This window comes from Maylandia zebra, linkage group LG10 (assembly GCF_041146795.1).
Source record: "Maylandia zebra isolate NMK-2024a linkage group LG10, Mzebra_GT3a, whole genome shotgun sequence".
Lineage (NCBI taxonomy): Eukaryota > Metazoa > Chordata > Actinopteri > Cichliformes > Cichlidae > Maylandia > Maylandia zebra.
This window is the reverse complement of record NC_135176.1, coordinates 27431553-27447689: the sequence shown is the minus strand read 5'-3', so window position 1 is coordinate 27447689 and position 16137 is coordinate 27431553. Positions and strand designations below refer to the sequence as shown.

General features: G+C 40.9%; 1 protein-coding gene across 2 annotated transcripts; it reads right to left on the bottom strand.

Moving 5' to 3' along the window:
* Window positions 1-277: 277 nt before the first annotated feature.
* Window positions 278-15653, bottom strand: LOC101467774 (uncharacterized). 2 transcript variants are annotated; one of them, XM_024803925.2, is made up of 12 exons: window positions 14570-15652; window positions 10040-10106; window positions 9853-9963; window positions 8092-8223; window positions 5557-5766; window positions 5323-5472; window positions 5133-5195; window positions 4965-5022; window positions 4734-4859; window positions 4533-4647; window positions 2708-2859; window positions 278-697 (listed from the first exon to the last, which is right to left on the bottom strand). In XM_024803925.2, the coding sequence occupies exons 1-12, from the start codon at window positions 15050-15052 to the stop codon at window positions 571-573; spliced, it is 1794 nt and encodes a 597-aa protein (XP_024659693.1). In that variant the 5' UTR covers window positions 15053-15652; the 3' UTR covers window positions 278-570. The 2 variants fall into 2 exon arrangements, with proteins under 2 accessions (XP_024659693.1, XP_076745529.1); XM_076889414.1 differs by lacking the exon at window positions 278-697 and adding an exon at window positions 1599-2065 and having other exon boundaries at window positions 14570-15653.
* Window positions 15654-16137: the final 484 nt, after the last annotated feature.

Genomic DNA, 16137 nt, shown 5'->3' with positions numbered 1-16137 from the left:
ACATAGGGACAGGTAGGTTTCCATAGCTTTTTTTTGGATTAATTCAAGTTATCTTTGTCTATCAATAAAATTTCTTTGATGATCTGAAACATGTTAGTGTGCCAAAAAGGGGGGGGGGGGGGGGGGATTCTTGATAATCGCAATATTTACAGTATATTTACAGTAAGTTACACCCCACATGCACATTAGCCAGTGTGCAGCCTATCCGGTTGTTCAGTGATGACGCGACGAATCCTACTTCCGGGTCTAAAGTAAGAATAATAATAAGAAAACGACATTGCTCATTTGCAGACAACGCTTCCTTTTATTACATGTGATGTTTGTGTCCTTATTTGATGTGAAACAGCCACAGGAAACTATATTTTAAGAAATCCACTATAAATGCTGAAGAAACTGTGGGAAGCAGGTGAGTACAGGTACACACACACAGTATAAAACTGATGAACATATTTGTGATTGGCCACAGACAACTGAGATTTCCTGTTAGCTTGCTTCACTTTAGGCTCAAAGTGTTCACAGCACACCGTGGTCAGCGCCATGTAGGCTTCGGGACGTGCTCTGATTCAAGAGTTATTCAAACTTCTTCAGGTGGTTGTAGAGAGACTGGACGTATGTAAACACACACATGGGGTCAGGCTTGTCCCCCATCTCCAGCATGTCGTCCACCTCGATCAGACGCAGACAGTCAGCCTGCTCTCTGAAACAGAAATAAAGGTGAATAAAACAGAAAGCAGTTCAATAAGCAATAAATGTATTTGCATATGAACAAAAACTAAAACAGCCGCTCTTTTTTTTAAAGCACATCCAAATGTGTACGACTGTAGATTATTATGTTTTATGAGCAAATCAATGCAACGTAAAATAGGAGTAAACTAGTGGCTGTTGTTGCCAGTGTCATGTTTACATAGTTCAAAGTTGTTTAGGATGTAAGCAAACAAAAGAACCCTCTCATGTAATTTTTTTAAAGAGTTAATAAATGTAATGAATAAATCTCCAGTGGCCACACCTTTGACAGTGCTGTTATTCAAAGGGTGATCTTCACTACACAAACAAAGTTAATGATTTATCAATTATTATTAATTTCATGACTAAACTATCAATTAGTGATGAAAGATTAATCTATTTGTTTGGGTATTAAATTTTCCCTTCTTTTTCTTGTAACAGTCATGCTAATGCTGAAAGTGATGTTGAAACAGGAAGTACTAGTGGGATTCTTGAGAGAGGATGCTTCACTATGGTAACCAAGGAAACAAGCCCACAAAATAAGTGGAAAAGGTTACATTTTAACCAAAACCATGAATGTCCTTTTAGTGCTTAAACTGATACATTTATCTTCTTCTTTCAGCTGCTCTCTTTTAGGGCTTGCTACATCATCTGCCTCCATCCCAACTTGTCCCACTGACCCCGCCGTCTGTCTCCAGACTCTTTCCTGTCACTGGTGCTCAGTATGAACCTGCCTGTGTTTGAATCATTATTAACTGACAAATTAGACACTTAGCAATTAGCACTGTGTTTGAAAACATTAGCAAAACAAAGCAATCACCGCTATGATTTCCTATTGGAGCCATGCTACGTAAATGAAATAAGTCAAATTTAAAAAAAAAAATACATATAAATTTTTTTTAAAAAGCATTTTTGTGAAAAATTAAAACGTGTAATCTCTGGGTTTAACATGATTAATTTAAGAACTATATCCTGGAGGATTTTTAGATGATAAAAACTGTAATGGCAGCACGGTGGTTAGCACTGTTGCCACACAGCAAGAAGGTCCTGAGTTCAATTCCACCATCAGGCCGGGGTCTTTCTGTGTGGAGTTTGCATGTTCTCCCCGTGTTTGCGTGGGTTCTCTCCGGGTACTCCGGCTTCCTCCCACCGTCCAAAGACATGCAGCTTGTGGGGATAGGTTAATTGGATAATCCAAATTGCCACTAGGTGTGAATGTGCGAGTGAATGTGAGTGTGAATGGTTGTCTGTCCCTGTGTGTTGGCCCTGCGACAGACTGGCGACCTGTCCAGGGTGTACCCCGCCTCTCGCCCTATGACAGCTGGGATTGGCTCCCGCGACCCTGAAAAGGATAAGCGGAAGCGAATGGATGGATGGATGGATGGATGGATGGAAAAACTGTAATCCAGAAATCATTTTTAGAGTGATATTCATTGAGAATAAGGTTATACATTTATGGGGGGGAAAGTCCAATATTCACTGAGACTCTTTGAATTTACTTCTCACATGTAAGGCTTTAAAATTCCAATCTCCCTTGTGTTTTCTCACAAATTTATGACTTTATATTTCCAAATATATCAAACTTTTTTCCCTTAATTATTTTAATCCAGTAAAACCTGAACTGAATTGGCAGAAAATTGTAATTTTGTTTATCAAGCCTTCTGTAAGTATCAGAATGCATATATTAGTTTTAATTTTTGTAATAATTGCTATAGCCAACCACTTGGGCAATTTATTCCTCACAGTTTTTAAATCTTAAACAAACCAAAGTAGGTTAGAGTTAAAAATTACACTGATGATGTAACGTTCTCATAAATTCATGCATCAAACACGATACACTTGACGTTACAGGGTTAAACCTGGTAAATTTAGTTTTTTGTTGCAAGAGTGTCACCTCTCCTGGCTTCAGCAATTTATTATTCCACCTAAAACAGACCTTTTATCACACTGCACAGTCACTCAGTGGCTCTTCGAGCCAGCTTACTCTGCGGTGGTGAAGGCCAGCTCCAAGTTGTGTTTGCGGTTTGAAGAGTCCAGAGAGTTGTAGTCAAACTCCAGAGGGAAGAAGGAATGGACCAGGGCGCAGAAGGCCATCCCATCGCTCCAGCTGGACGAGAAGTTCTGAATGTCTATGTTCTGAGAGAAAAACAGTCATGTGTTTCTTTTTCATTTATTTATTCACTCAGAGCAAAGCTGGCAATATTCACTAATACACAGTATCTCTTCCTGATGAAATTACCAGCCAGAAAGCTCAAGAGGTGAAGACCGCCCGTCCATAAAGTTCAATCTTTGCTTTGCTATGAACCTCTTTATGGATACAGCTTATTAACCAAGCTTTCTAGCGGTAGCTGATAACTTAGCACGCAACCTGAAAAAGACTTCATGTTGGCAAATCGAATGAGTCCAGAGTGCAGCAGCCAGAGGTCAACCACTGGTTTGCCAGATCCCATTCTGACGCCTTGAGATTGGTGTTTTCAGATCAGTGCTGAAAGCAGTGTCTTTACTGTCTTTAACTGATGTTTTGCAGATATGTGACCACTAACCATGTGACGTTAACTTGTCCACCATTGTAAAACTCACAGTGACAGTGTAAGACCAAGTGACAAGAAAAATTGCCAACCAACTAAGTGATAGGCGGAGGTTGATGCAAAAATGATTGCCAAAGCCTCTGTCACACAGATCTATAGATTAGCCCCCAACCATCTGGAAACTCCTGTTGCTAGCGAAAGGTATGTATTCTCCAACTGGCTGGCAAAAATGACTGCAGTCATAGTTTGAATGGAAGTGATGGACGTCTCTAAAACACCGTCTAGCTACACTCCAAGCTGTAGTGAAACTTGAAAAAGTGCAACACAGACCAAAAACGCAGACAATTTGCCTTCCAAGTAAAAGCTCCACCTTTTGAAACATGTTGGTCGCAGCACTAAAGTGAAACTTTTATTTTGAAGGTGAACCTTCTTGATTTACGGTTTGCATTGCACTATTTCAAGTTTTACTATTGCTCAGCTACTTGTTAGTAAGTATTTGCAGACAAACACAAAAAAACTAAAGACATCAGGGGCAATCTGGTCGCAATTAATACAACCACTAGGAAGATTTTTGTGAAAGACCTTCTTTGAACCTAGTTTCACCCAGTGAGAGCCAGAAACCTCCAGGAAATATTGTCAACCTATCAGGGAATATACACATTTTTCCACAGCACCAGTGATTGTATCACATCCAAAAAAAAAAAAAGGGCTTCCCATTGAACTTTGTGATTTCCTTCCTCTTTGGAGCTAAGAGTCCACCCAAACACAAGAGATATCAATGGAAAGACCAGGATGTCTTCTATTTATTCGATCAGGACTTATTAGGATAGCTCAAATAAGTCAAAAGATATAGACCAAAAACAAATGTCCATTACAGAGGACATAAATGAATCGGCTGGTTCTCAGGAGGATATGGCGGGCAACTCTGGAACAACCTCAGTGAGACTAAAACTTATCTCCCCCTGGTGGCTGTTAAAAAGAATGCAGGTTCAAGGCATTTCCACAGATCCATCTTTTCCATCTATCTTTTAGATGTCTGTCGTCCAGAAACCAGTGGGTGACATCATGGTGACTACACCCATCCTTTATATACAGTCTGTGGAAATAACCATCAGATACAGTACTGGAGCAGAATGGTAGTTTTATACCTTTATTTTTCCCCCCAGCTGTCACAAACAATGAAGCTATTCAAATGTTCAAGTTTTAAAAATAATGATAGAAAAATTAGTTTTAGAGCTACTAACTGGAAGAGAACAGAAATGTATATCCAGCTTGTCATACCTGATAGCCAATGGTTTTGGAGCGACACCACTCCAAGAGGATCTGTTTTATACCACTGGCACTGGACACGCCAAAGCTCTGAGACCGCTTCAGTTTAGGCTTCGAGTCTTTTGGCCTGTTGGAGACAAACACAGCTTATTTTATGGCAGAATAAAGAGTGACAAAAGGTGAAAAAGCAGAACTTATTTTGTATTCTGTTACTTTATAGGCTCTGAGTTCATCCTCTCAAACAAGGCTCGCTTTGCTTGAGCGCCATTGGAGCGTGGAAGCGTTTGGGACTTCATCACGTCCTGCTTAAAGTCGCCCCCCACTGGCTTGTTCGCTCTCCTGTGGAGAAACAGCGGACAACAACACGAAACATCAGGATGGAGTTGGATGAAGTTTGACTGAAGCAGCCATTCAGATTAATCAGGGCTGTTGATCAAAACTTACTTCTCCAAATTAGGTGAGAAGCCAGATTTTATGATTGATTTGGAGGGAAGTAATTTTTCTGTAAAAAAAAAAAGGGGGGGGGGGGTGGCAACAAGTGATGAGTAGGCATAACCAGAGAGAACTCACAAGCTTCTTTTATCTGTTTTAATAGGCCTGAAGAAGCTTTACCTGCAGACTGAGGGAAGCTCACACTTCTCTTTAAACTGGGGCTGGGTGTCTTAAGTACTGGCACTAAATTGAAAACAAGAGTCAAGAGTTAAAGGAAGATACAACATAAAAATAAATAACAGGTAATAATAACTGTAAAAATAATGGAAATAGGAACAGATGAGAAGCAGACGGCCTCGGTCAGACTCACCACGTTTAAAGGGATACTCTCCAGGTTTCACTGCAGCGTCCTGTGAAGCTGAAAGGCTTGAAGACTGAACCGTTAAAGCAGACGAAGAAGACTCCGTGTTGGGTTTGGTCATGGCAGAGAGAGGCGAGTGGGGCTTGGCTTCACTGGTGTCTAAAGAGGAGATGAAATAAAGCGTGTTTTAAAAATAGGGGGCCAAACAAAACACCGTTGCTGATACTTCGGCAGTGCACGCACCACGTCTAAATGGATATTCGCAGCGCTTTATCGTCGGTGACTCTGGCATCGAAGGGTTTGGCGCTGAAACCGCTTTGGGATCAGATTTAGATGAAGCAGGAGTGTCAGAGCTGCTTTTGGTTAACACTGTGAGAGGAAGATGGGGGAGAGTCTGAGACACAGAGGCTGACTGATCCTGGGATGCCTGGGGCCTTTGTTCCTTCGCTCCACCTGCACAGATGGAGATGATACAGCATTAAAACAGGAAAGAACCTAAATCACTAAAAAACCTAAAGTGTAAAACACTTAAAGACACTTCTCTTTAAGACTAGGTTTTCCTGAACCCACACAGAGCCCTGATCCAGGCCTGACCACAAGCTTTAAAGAGGAAAGTTTTCATTCTAATCTTAAAAGCAGTGTTTTGCATTTTTCCCTCTGAAAGCAACTGAAACCGTTAATCAAAATAGTTGCTGAATAAATGTTTGTCAATCAGCTAATTAATAAACTAATTGCTAAAGTTTTAATACAAATATGTTACCTTGAAATCAAAATGATTTAACAAACATGACATCTTCTTTCTGTAGAAATGTTTTAGACATAATTGTAAAATATGTAATTCAGACAAAAACGAACTCTTACTTGTGACATTGTAGCATATGCAGGAAAATGTTAGCGAAAAAAATATGTTCACAGTAAAAATATGTCTACATATTATGACGGTAAAAATTAAAATGATGTCTTGTTTCTTAATTTACAGCCACTAACTGTTTCTACTACGGAGATCTACTGTTTTGGATTTTACAGTTTATTTCTGCTGCCATTTTAAAGTTTTTTAACAAACTTTTTTTTACAGTGTCGGAGCTGGCTGTGTTAAAATATGTTCAGAGTTTCTGTGTGAAATCATCTGTAAGCACCACATTTTTGATGATCCTTTTCATATTTTGCATGCTGTAAGTGTGATACAGATTCTCTGCTGCAGGAACATTTTTTACTACAGCTGTTCCTGAATGTACCCAGGACTGAGCGTAAACTTAGAGGAGATCCTGCTTTTGCTGTAGCAGCTCCAAAACTGTGGAACAATCTCCCTTTAGAGATTAGACAGGCCTCCTCTCTGCCTGTTTTTAAATCACTCCTGAGAACCCACCTCTTTACCCTGACCCCTGACACCGTGTGAGATGTTGGTTTTAGTTTTAGTTTTATTTTAGTTGAATCTATGTTGCTCTATCTTGTTTTTTAATATAGGGCTGTTTTAATTTTTCATGTATTAGGTGTTTTATTTATTTATTTTTGCTGTTTTCTGTTATTCTATTGTTTTTAACTTATTTTCTGTACAGCACTTTGGTCCTGTGCTGGGTATTTTAAAGTGCTTTATAAATAAAATTGGATTGGATTGCATTGGATTGGATTTACCTGATGATCTATAATTTACTATCTAAATAAAAGGAAGTCGTGTGGTTAAGCTACAGCAGCGCAAACTGGCACTGATGTTATTTCGCTTATATTTCGCTTCAAGCTCTAACGAACGTAACAAGGTGGAAACATCAGCATGTTTGTTGGCATACCATCATAAAAAGGGGGAAACTATTTTTTGTCAATTATTTAATTAAGTTTTGTGCTAATGCTAGCTATTACCTTTGGATACTTCATGCTAGACTCTAGCATGAAGTATCCAAAGGTAATAGCTAGCAGCGTGTATTGCTCTAGCAGCTAGAGCAATACACACTGAGTAGCTTTCAGTGTTAAATTGAATGATTACCTCTAAACAGCTGTCCTGTTAGAAATAAATGGCAGCAGTGAGAGTAGAATAAATAGATCAAAAGATTAAAGGTATTCTGCAGTGCTGCTCTCTTGCTGTTCTTCTCTCTCCATCACCCTTTGCTGTCTCATTCTTATTTTTAAAATCTTTTTTGGGTATCTTTATCCCCTGCTCCTCTGATGATGTGTCTGACTGAAGTAGGCAACACTCAGCAGGCCAATTTTGAGCACATGAACGATGAAATTACACATAGAGCGCTCAGAGCCTGGAACAGAAAGCGTACCCGTTGTCTCTTAGTGTGACTTTAGGTTTTGTCGAGCCAAGAAAAAAAAGAATGGATTTGTTGAAAGTACTGCACCTCTCTGTCACAGTATAGGGGTGCAAAGATCGTCTGATACTGCTGACACGGATGCTGCCTCACTCTGTTTTCCTCACTTTGTCGTAGGTGAGTTTGTTTTCGCTGATGAAATCATAACTAAGCTAAAAAAAAAGGTGGATTTTGTAACCAACAGAAAGTTAAATTGATCCAGGAGTTTGCTGAATACCTACGGACCGTGAAAAAAGACGCCACCTCGTCAATGAATTAAAACTAAAGAACTAAAAATGTATATCTTGAATGACAGGTGAACTTCTGCTCTCTGTATTTAAAATCAAGGCCACTTATGCATAGACATTTTCATATTTAATTGAGGACTAAATTCCTCCAGGCGCCCTGACCTGATACTTTTTGTATTATAAGGTGTGTCCATGTCCTGAAGGTTAGCATCCTAACAAATAATCATAAAGAGAAACTAACTGACCTCTTATAAAAGGATATTCTCCGGCTTCGCCTGCTGCTTTAGGTGCTGCAGACTGAGCGGGTTTAGCTGCCTCTGAACTGGCTCTAGTTGTCATGGCCGTCACCGGAAGATGAGGCTGGGGTTCATCAGCATCTGAAAAAGAAATAATCCAAAGTCCAAATGGAAGTGATGGCTTTTATTGTAGTTTGTTGTTGTTGTCAGTAGTGTTCGGTTCACAACAGCAGTCGTCTCAAGGTGCTTTTTACTGTAAGGTAAATTGTCTTGTCTACAATATTAGACAGGTTCCCCACATGGAACTTCAGAGTTGGCTTTTGACACTGAAAAAAAAACAAAAATTGTGCATTTACAGTTGCCATGCCATGCTAAGGATTTGTTTGATAGCACTCATCTCATACTCAAAACAAGACGAAAATCCAAGAAACTCAGTGAAGATCGAAGAAGGAGAATTGTAGATTTACACAAGCTGGGAAGGTCTCTTTGATTAATTTCTAAACAACTGCAGATTCCAAGGTTATTAGTTCAAAAATTCTATATAAATTATATGGATGTCCCACCAATGTGCCGAGAGAGAGGAAATTGGTTAGGATGTTCATGAACAAGCCAGGAACCACCAAGGCTCAAGCCTGCCATGAACATGAAACTGTTGGAATACCAGCACCTCTGTCCACAGTGAAACGGTGCAGAGAAAGAAGCCTCTGCTCCAAAAACGATTCCTTCAAGCTTGACCCAAATCTGCAGCTGCCCACGTCAAAAAGCCAACTGACTTCTGAAGAAACGTTTTATGGTCAGATGAGGCAAAGATTAAGCTATCTGGCCACAATGACAAAGAAAGGGTGAAGTTTACAAACCTAAGAATACCGTACCAACTTTCAAGCATGGTGGTGGTAGCATCATGCTCTGGGGCTATTTTGCTGCCAGAGGCACTGGTACGTTATAAACAGTGGATGGAATAAGAAAAAAGCAAAACTACCTCAAAATAATTCAACTTCACCTCAAATAAACAGCTGTATAGTTGAAACTGAGTGTTCCAACAAGACAATGATCCCAAGCACACATTAGAGCTGGTTAGCTAAGATTGAGTTCCTTGAATGGCCTCGCCAAAGATCAACCTCAACCTATTGAACATTTGTGGACTATGCTTAAAGACAAAGTCGATCGTGGGAAATCAACCAATTTAAATGAATTTTACCAAAAAGAGGGGTCAAATATTCAGTCGTGAATGTAAAGAAGCTTGATGGATATCAAAAGCAACGTGCATTTAACCAAATATTAGTGAGCATGTATGTATAAATAAAAGAACAGATAAAAAAGAAACAGCACTAAAAAACACAAATTACCATGACTTTCTTCCCCAAGATTAGTGTACATAAACTTCTGATCACAACTGTAAATACAATCCACTGCAGTGCACAGTTTTACAGCTCAGTTTTAATGCCAATATAAATATCTGCAAGCGCAAACAACATCTGGGTTTTATGGCATGAAATAAGATGGAATAAGTATAACCAGTGAGAGGAAATGCATTTTAAAATGGGATATTTTGGATTCTGTGAGGTATATACAAAACACTGCAAGCAAAATACAGAAAAATATTTGGTTTTGTGGATATCATTTCGGGTTTTTTAGACTTGCATGCATTTACTTTGTTCCCTGGTATTATTCAACGTCAGTGTAGCAGATGAAACATAAAAGCTCAAGTTTGAGCTGAAGATCACTTTAAATGTCTTTCTGTAAATCCAACCATAAAGGACATGAACTGACCGGGCCTGCTGGGCGTTTCCACAGATGAAGACTCTGAGGTCGGTTTGGTGATGGCGGTCAGAGCTCGGTGGGACTGAGGAGCAGCTTCTGCAGTCTGGGTTACATCAGGGTCTGCAGAGAACACGAACCCAACAATGAAACCAGCTTGAAGAGTAAAATGTCTGGATGTGCAGGTGAAGCTGCCTACCTTCCTGTTTCTCTTGCGCGGTGGTGGCTACATGAGCGATATTCTTCTCCCCTCTTGCTTCAGTTCCCTGTTTAGGTGAGGCAAAGAAGTCAAAATACCCACTTCTTTTATTTCGATGAACAATTATAAACTAACATTATCATTACTGAGGATTTTTTGATGATTAAAGCATTTTCAGGGTTCAATGATCACTTTGAGGGAACGTCCAATAAAATCATCGTTGCTTCATGTGGCTGTGTTTGTAAGAGTGGAGATATTGGACATTAGCATTTTGGAAAGCATGAGGGGGTGGGATGAGGAGCAAATGAGTCGATCATTTGCATGTTAAACAAGTTATGCAACATATACAGTGTTTATATTGTGTTTATACATTTGCGTTGGTAACTTTATTCACTGGACCTCTCACAGTTTGCTTTTGTTGTGCACAGCTAAAATTAATTTTAGACCTTTATCACTCATCGCAAACTTGTTTGTGTGTGTGCGTGTCTGTGCTCACTTCTCTGGATGTGTGATCTTCAGCTGTTAACGGCTGACAGCTTCTCCTTTAATGACAGCTGTGGCCAACAAACCCGTGTTCCCACTGAGAGGCTATTTTAGATTTTGCAATCAGCCCCTTTGCAAGAGTTTCCGCTGCACTCTTCTTACGTCCCAATATAGCCCCAAATGGATGCTTTGGAAACGAGAGTTAGGTTGAGCAGCTTCAACAGCACCTAAGTATATCAGCACAAAGCTTTGGCCTGTATTCAGTCCACCTCCCACCCCGGAGCCTTTTGCTTTCCAGAGACGAGCAGTGCTCATAGCACAGCGCATATATCCAGTCTGTCATCGAGAGGGAGATTAGCACCATGATCATCTGAAGGCTCCACAGTAGCTGATGTCTGACTCCATCTGACCCTCGATAGTATCTGCAACCTCTAAATGGGTTTACACCCAACAACCTCCTTCTTAGAAACATGCTTTGGTTAGATACCAACACACAAACACAGTGGTGGCTATCCCTTACAACAAAGAAAATAAAATTATAGGTTCAAACCTCCTGGTCAGCTTGGGCTCAAGTTTGCAGGGGGTGCTCTGGCTTCCTCCCCGAGCCCAGTGATTTACCTGAATTAGCTGAAGGTGTGGATGTGAGCATGAATATCTGTCTGTCTCTGTGTTAGCCCTGTGATGGACTGGTGACCTGTCCAGAGTGCACTACACCTCTCAAACAGTCTCAAGTGGGATGGGCTCCAGCCCCCTGAAAACCTAGCTCTAGAAAAATTAACAAGATGGATGAATGGATGCAAGCAATCAAGCTAATGCACTTTTCTTAACGATAGATTATAACTCCCTTCTGGAGTTCCACTCAGCTCTATATAGCATTTTAACTTCTTTAACCTCATTGTTTTGGTTTAATAACCTTTTGATGTTCTCTTTAGTTCCATGTATCAGTCACTTCATTTTCAACGTGCAGTGAGAGTTACTAACAAGCTGATTCATAGAAAACTCATGCAAAGCATTTTAAAAAGTATTTATTAAGTGTGTGTTTAGATTCTTCAGATATCTTCCAGTCGTGTTGTTTCCAGTCTGCCGGGTGTTTATAGGTATTATTTAAGAAGTTGAAGTTGAGTATGAACATCTGGTGTTGACAGCAGAGATTTCCTGCTGGTCACTAAAGACACTACATCTTAAGGCATGTGGCTCTGGCAATAAACAATAACTACTTGAATGACAGCCACTGTTTTCGAGTACAGTCTCTCATCCAAGCGTCCATGGAGCCAGATTTATTTTATCCAGTCCTACTAACTGTTTATCCTGGATAATATGAAGAGTGACGGCAGATCAAGCAAGTTAAGAAGCCATCTCTGAGGCTGAAAAAAGAAGACTAAGTTGAAAGAGGCTGAAAACTGCAGGTCCTCTAGTGGCCACTTGGGGTTGCCTCCAAAAGGAAGTGAAACCCCATCAATCTCTTTACATCAGAAATAAATAGTCTGGTGCAAAAGAAGGGTTTGATGTTTATAGCTAATTTTAGCTAACTTTACTGGGGGGGATTTTCTTTGAATAATGAGGCTTAACATTAGGGGCGTGGCCACCTTTATTGACACTGACACTTTGTTATTGACTGCTGCCACTTCTGGTAAAAAAATTCCACATAACAGCCCCCCAAAAATGCAGTAAGTCTGCATATCCATATCCAGAACACAGTGAGTGATTTACCGTTAGTTACTTCCATCTTTTATATACAGTCTCTTTGTTAAAGTTGAAAATGATGGAGTAAAGAATCATGTGAGGTCATTTAAAAACTTGGGGGGGGGGTGAACTGCTGTGTGTTAGACTAGTGGGGGATCAATGTTTGGGAAAAGACCAGGTGACCTCAGCAAACAGAAATGCTGGCAGGGCGAGCACTTTGGCGGGACAGCTGGTTGTCTCTCTCAGGGTTTGTGCTGGGGGAGAGTTTATCCGACAGGGATATAGATGCAATTCAACTTTCCATTAGGAGATCTGAGACTTGGACTGGCGGGGAAACAAGGTTCCTGAGTGGTTAGAGGATGTGGATTTATTTATACACCTGTCATCAGAGTGTGCATGTGAGTTATATCGAACAATCCCCCCTCGTACGTGCACCGAGGCTGCCGTTGGAAGCGTGTCGTGCAGCGTGCCGTTCTTATTTGTGCCCTTTTCATTAAATCCGCTTCGCCCTTGATTGTGCATCAAGCGATCACTTCAGCGTGATTCTCTTGCTTGCATGTTTGCTGGTGCTTATGTGTGCTAGAAAGTTGCAGTTGTTGGTGAGCATGCAGAAGCTCAGAAGAGCTGCAGCTCTCTTTTGAATCGCAAAGCCAAAAATACACTTGCCCTTTGGAGGACCTGCTCTTATAAAAGCGGGTCATGAGGATGAGAAGGCTGAGAATGGGGGGTGGGGGAGAGGGTAAGTGTGTGTGTTTGTGGTGGGGTTAGTTTCAAAAAGGATGATTACACAGAATCTCATTAGTGCTTAAATTAAACTGAATGGTATTACTCTGTTATTACTGGACTATTAACATGAACTTATTATGCTTTTTCTAAACTTCTGTCATATGTGTTTATACATATAGTAATAAAGTTTTAAATACTGAGATCAGTGAATGTAAATGTAACCCCTGTGAGTGAAAAGCTCAGGCTTCAATCTGCTCCAAATACTCAATTTCAGGCTGTTTTTTTCTACTCTTGGCTCTCTGTGATATCAGTGACGATGGATGTCCTAATATGGTCATCCCAGATACACAGCTCTGGCTCCAGCTTTTCTAATCTTTTGTTTGTGAGGGACAGCCAATCAGAAGAAAGCTTAATTCAACAGGATCAATTCAATGGCTACACCAAAGCCCTGTATAAGATAAACCAGGATTAATTGAACTCTTCCCCCCTTAAAGACACCTTAGTATATAATCAGTGATAACCACTAGACCTCTGTCCTCTTTACAGTGTAGAGGGCTTACTATAGATCCCTCAGCTGTGTCCTCTTCATGAACAGAGATCAGGTAGGCTTACTTCATCTGTTCTTTTAAGGGTTATTTGTTTTCAACACCTGGAAAGGAGCAGTTTTCATGATGCAGTCATGGCTGCATAAAATGATTGTACACAAATGTGATTTCTGTTAAGAAGCATCCAGTTAAGAGGGATGTTGCAGCAATGCAAAAAGAATTTTGGAAGCAGCTCAGAGCATTCATGTGGAGAGAGTTTGCTTAACAGCGATGCTGGACGGGGTCAGGCGTGCCTGTCGTTGAGTTCGTCGGTGCCCTCCAACACTAAAAGCTGTCATTTGTGAAGGCAGGTGGCATATAATCGCATTTCAGATGGTTATTTTACTACAGCCTTAAAATACAAAAGCAGATTGGGGGTTTTTCAGTTTGTCTTTGCCAGTTTTTCTTATGTTAATTTGATGTATGTGTGTTTGTGTGTCAAGGTTAATATTCCTGAAAAAAAAAAAAATTAACTTTGGAGGTCAACCCCAAAGGGTCACACTCCACCTCTGGTGAATTTCCACACACATGGAGATGAGTTGTCCAGCTAACAAACAGATAACAGAACCCATCACCCAACCTTGTTGGTGGAGATACTACAATTGTTGCTGCTCTATAACCTGTATGAATGTGAAGAACCTTTAGGCTAGGGACACATTTCTTGGTTCTAGAAGCGTCTTAATTTGCGACTGGAGTCACCTAATCACCTGTCAGCAGGGTGACAAGTGATGCAGGCTGTAGCATGCAGGTAAACAGTCTATGTGGAGAGAGAGAAAAGAGAACTATCCTTGAAATCCTGGCTACGCTATATGACAAAGTTTATCTGGATGTGTAAACAATAAGTAGATTAAAGAAAAAAGCATCAGGCTTTTTGATTTTATGTTTTTGAAGTCTTCACACTCACAAACGTACCCCTAAAGTCTTCTGTGGTTCCCTCATGTTGTTCTTTTTAATCATCTGAGACCACTGCCACTGCTAATTACTGATCTTACAGGGTTGGACATATTCTACTACGTATTTCTTTATTCAGTGGAAATACAGGCTGAATACTCACATTAATCTCAGCATTTCTCTTTGCTCTCCATGGAGGAGGGGCTGGGGTAGCAGCTTGGCTCGATCCTCCACTGAGCCCAGACGCTTCGTAGGACGTGGCCTGACCCGGCTGGTTGTTTTCAGAGTTAAACAGACCCTTCTGCTCCTCCTGGCTCTTGGATTGAATTTGTATATGGCCGTTCTCTAGTCTTTGCTCCTTGCTCTTCCCTTTCGCCTCAGTCTTCACCCCTGAGAGACCCTCCACCAGGTGGCTGAGGGCCTCCAGCTTGGCCCTGAGCTGCAGGTTCTCCTCCTGGAGTCTGGTAACTGCCTCAGCCAAAGGTCCATTGGAAATGCACATTTCCTCAATCCTCTGCTCAATGCGATGCTTGAAAGCACTAACGTCCACGTGCACCTCCCTTACAGCGGCTTCTAGCGTGGCCTCGAAGTGAACGAGAGCCTCGTTCATCACTGCCTCCTGACCCCGCTCTGTAGCTTCATCCATGGTTTCTTCAGCAACCCTCAACGCCCCTTAGTTTCAATCCAGAAACGGGGCCTCAGCAAAAATCTCTAAAGCAAACCTTCAACTTCTACCCTATCCCCTCAAATTAAACCAATCAAATAAGTCTGCACTCTCTTCTCACTCCTTCTAAAAGTGTTTCAAGGACATCCGACGTTTTCCATTAAAGTTTTTCCAGTAAAGTCACAGGACGTTTCAAAAGGAGGTCGCAGACAGACTCCTTTGACCGCAACTCACTGAAGTCCCATCAAGCTCCATGGAGGATTTCTCTCAACATGCGTGTTCTCTTACTCTTCCCTCTCATCTGGCCAAAGCAAGAGCAGAGAGTTGTTATTTATAAGTCATGGAAAACTCGTGCACAATGACATCTTGGAAAAAGAGATTATGTGCTGCACGGGCAGATCGTTTTCTCAGTGCGCGTAGGAGATGATCAAATTAACCTTTCAAAGGAATTCAGTTGAAGTGGCAAATGATTTTCTGCCACCCTCCTCCGTGGCAGGGCATCTACTACTGAATTTTCCTGGACGTTTTACCCTCCCCGCTGGCCCTGCTGCCCAGCGTGGTGTATGAGCTAAAATGTGCCTCTTCACATTGGGAGCAACAGGTTTGTGTGTTTATTTTGGGACATAAAGGGGACGGGAAAACATGAAACAGGAGGAGGGGCCAGAATTGTTCAAGTGTTTTGTCTCTGGGGGGGTTGGCGGTGCTGGTGGGGGTGATCACGGTCCTCATTGGTACATTTTTAAGCTTTATGAAATCATAGTTACTTTACAGTAAATGAAAAATGAAAGGATAAGTCACAAGTAATTTTATAATTTATGCTTATATATTGTATAATGTAGCTGATATGAGATAAATGCAACATTTTTTTAAAATGTTTAGTCACAATGAGCAATATCCCTTAAACAGCATGAGCTTACAGCTAGAAACTCATCAGGGTTTTTTTGCCTACGCTAAAATAGCTTTTTGAATTTTGTGACTTTTTCTGTGTAAACAACTTGCTCAGACTAAACCTGTCTTTCTGACATTTGAGCGTTCTGCAGTTTTTATGCTATGTTGGCAAAAAATAT

Coding starts and splice junctions, on each gene's coding strand:
- LOC101467774 (XM_076889414.1), bottom strand. CDS start 15,052: ATGGATGAAGCTACAGAGCGGGGTCAGGAGGCAGTGATGAACGAGGCT. Junction 5,023..5,132: donor GAGCTTCCCTCAGTCTGCAG/GTAAAGCTTCTT, acceptor TTTTTTTTACAG/AAAAATTACTTCCCTCCAAA. Junction 2,860..4,532: donor CCAAAACCATTGGCTATCAG/GTATGACAAGCT, acceptor TTTTTCTCTCAG/AACATAGACATTCAGAACTT.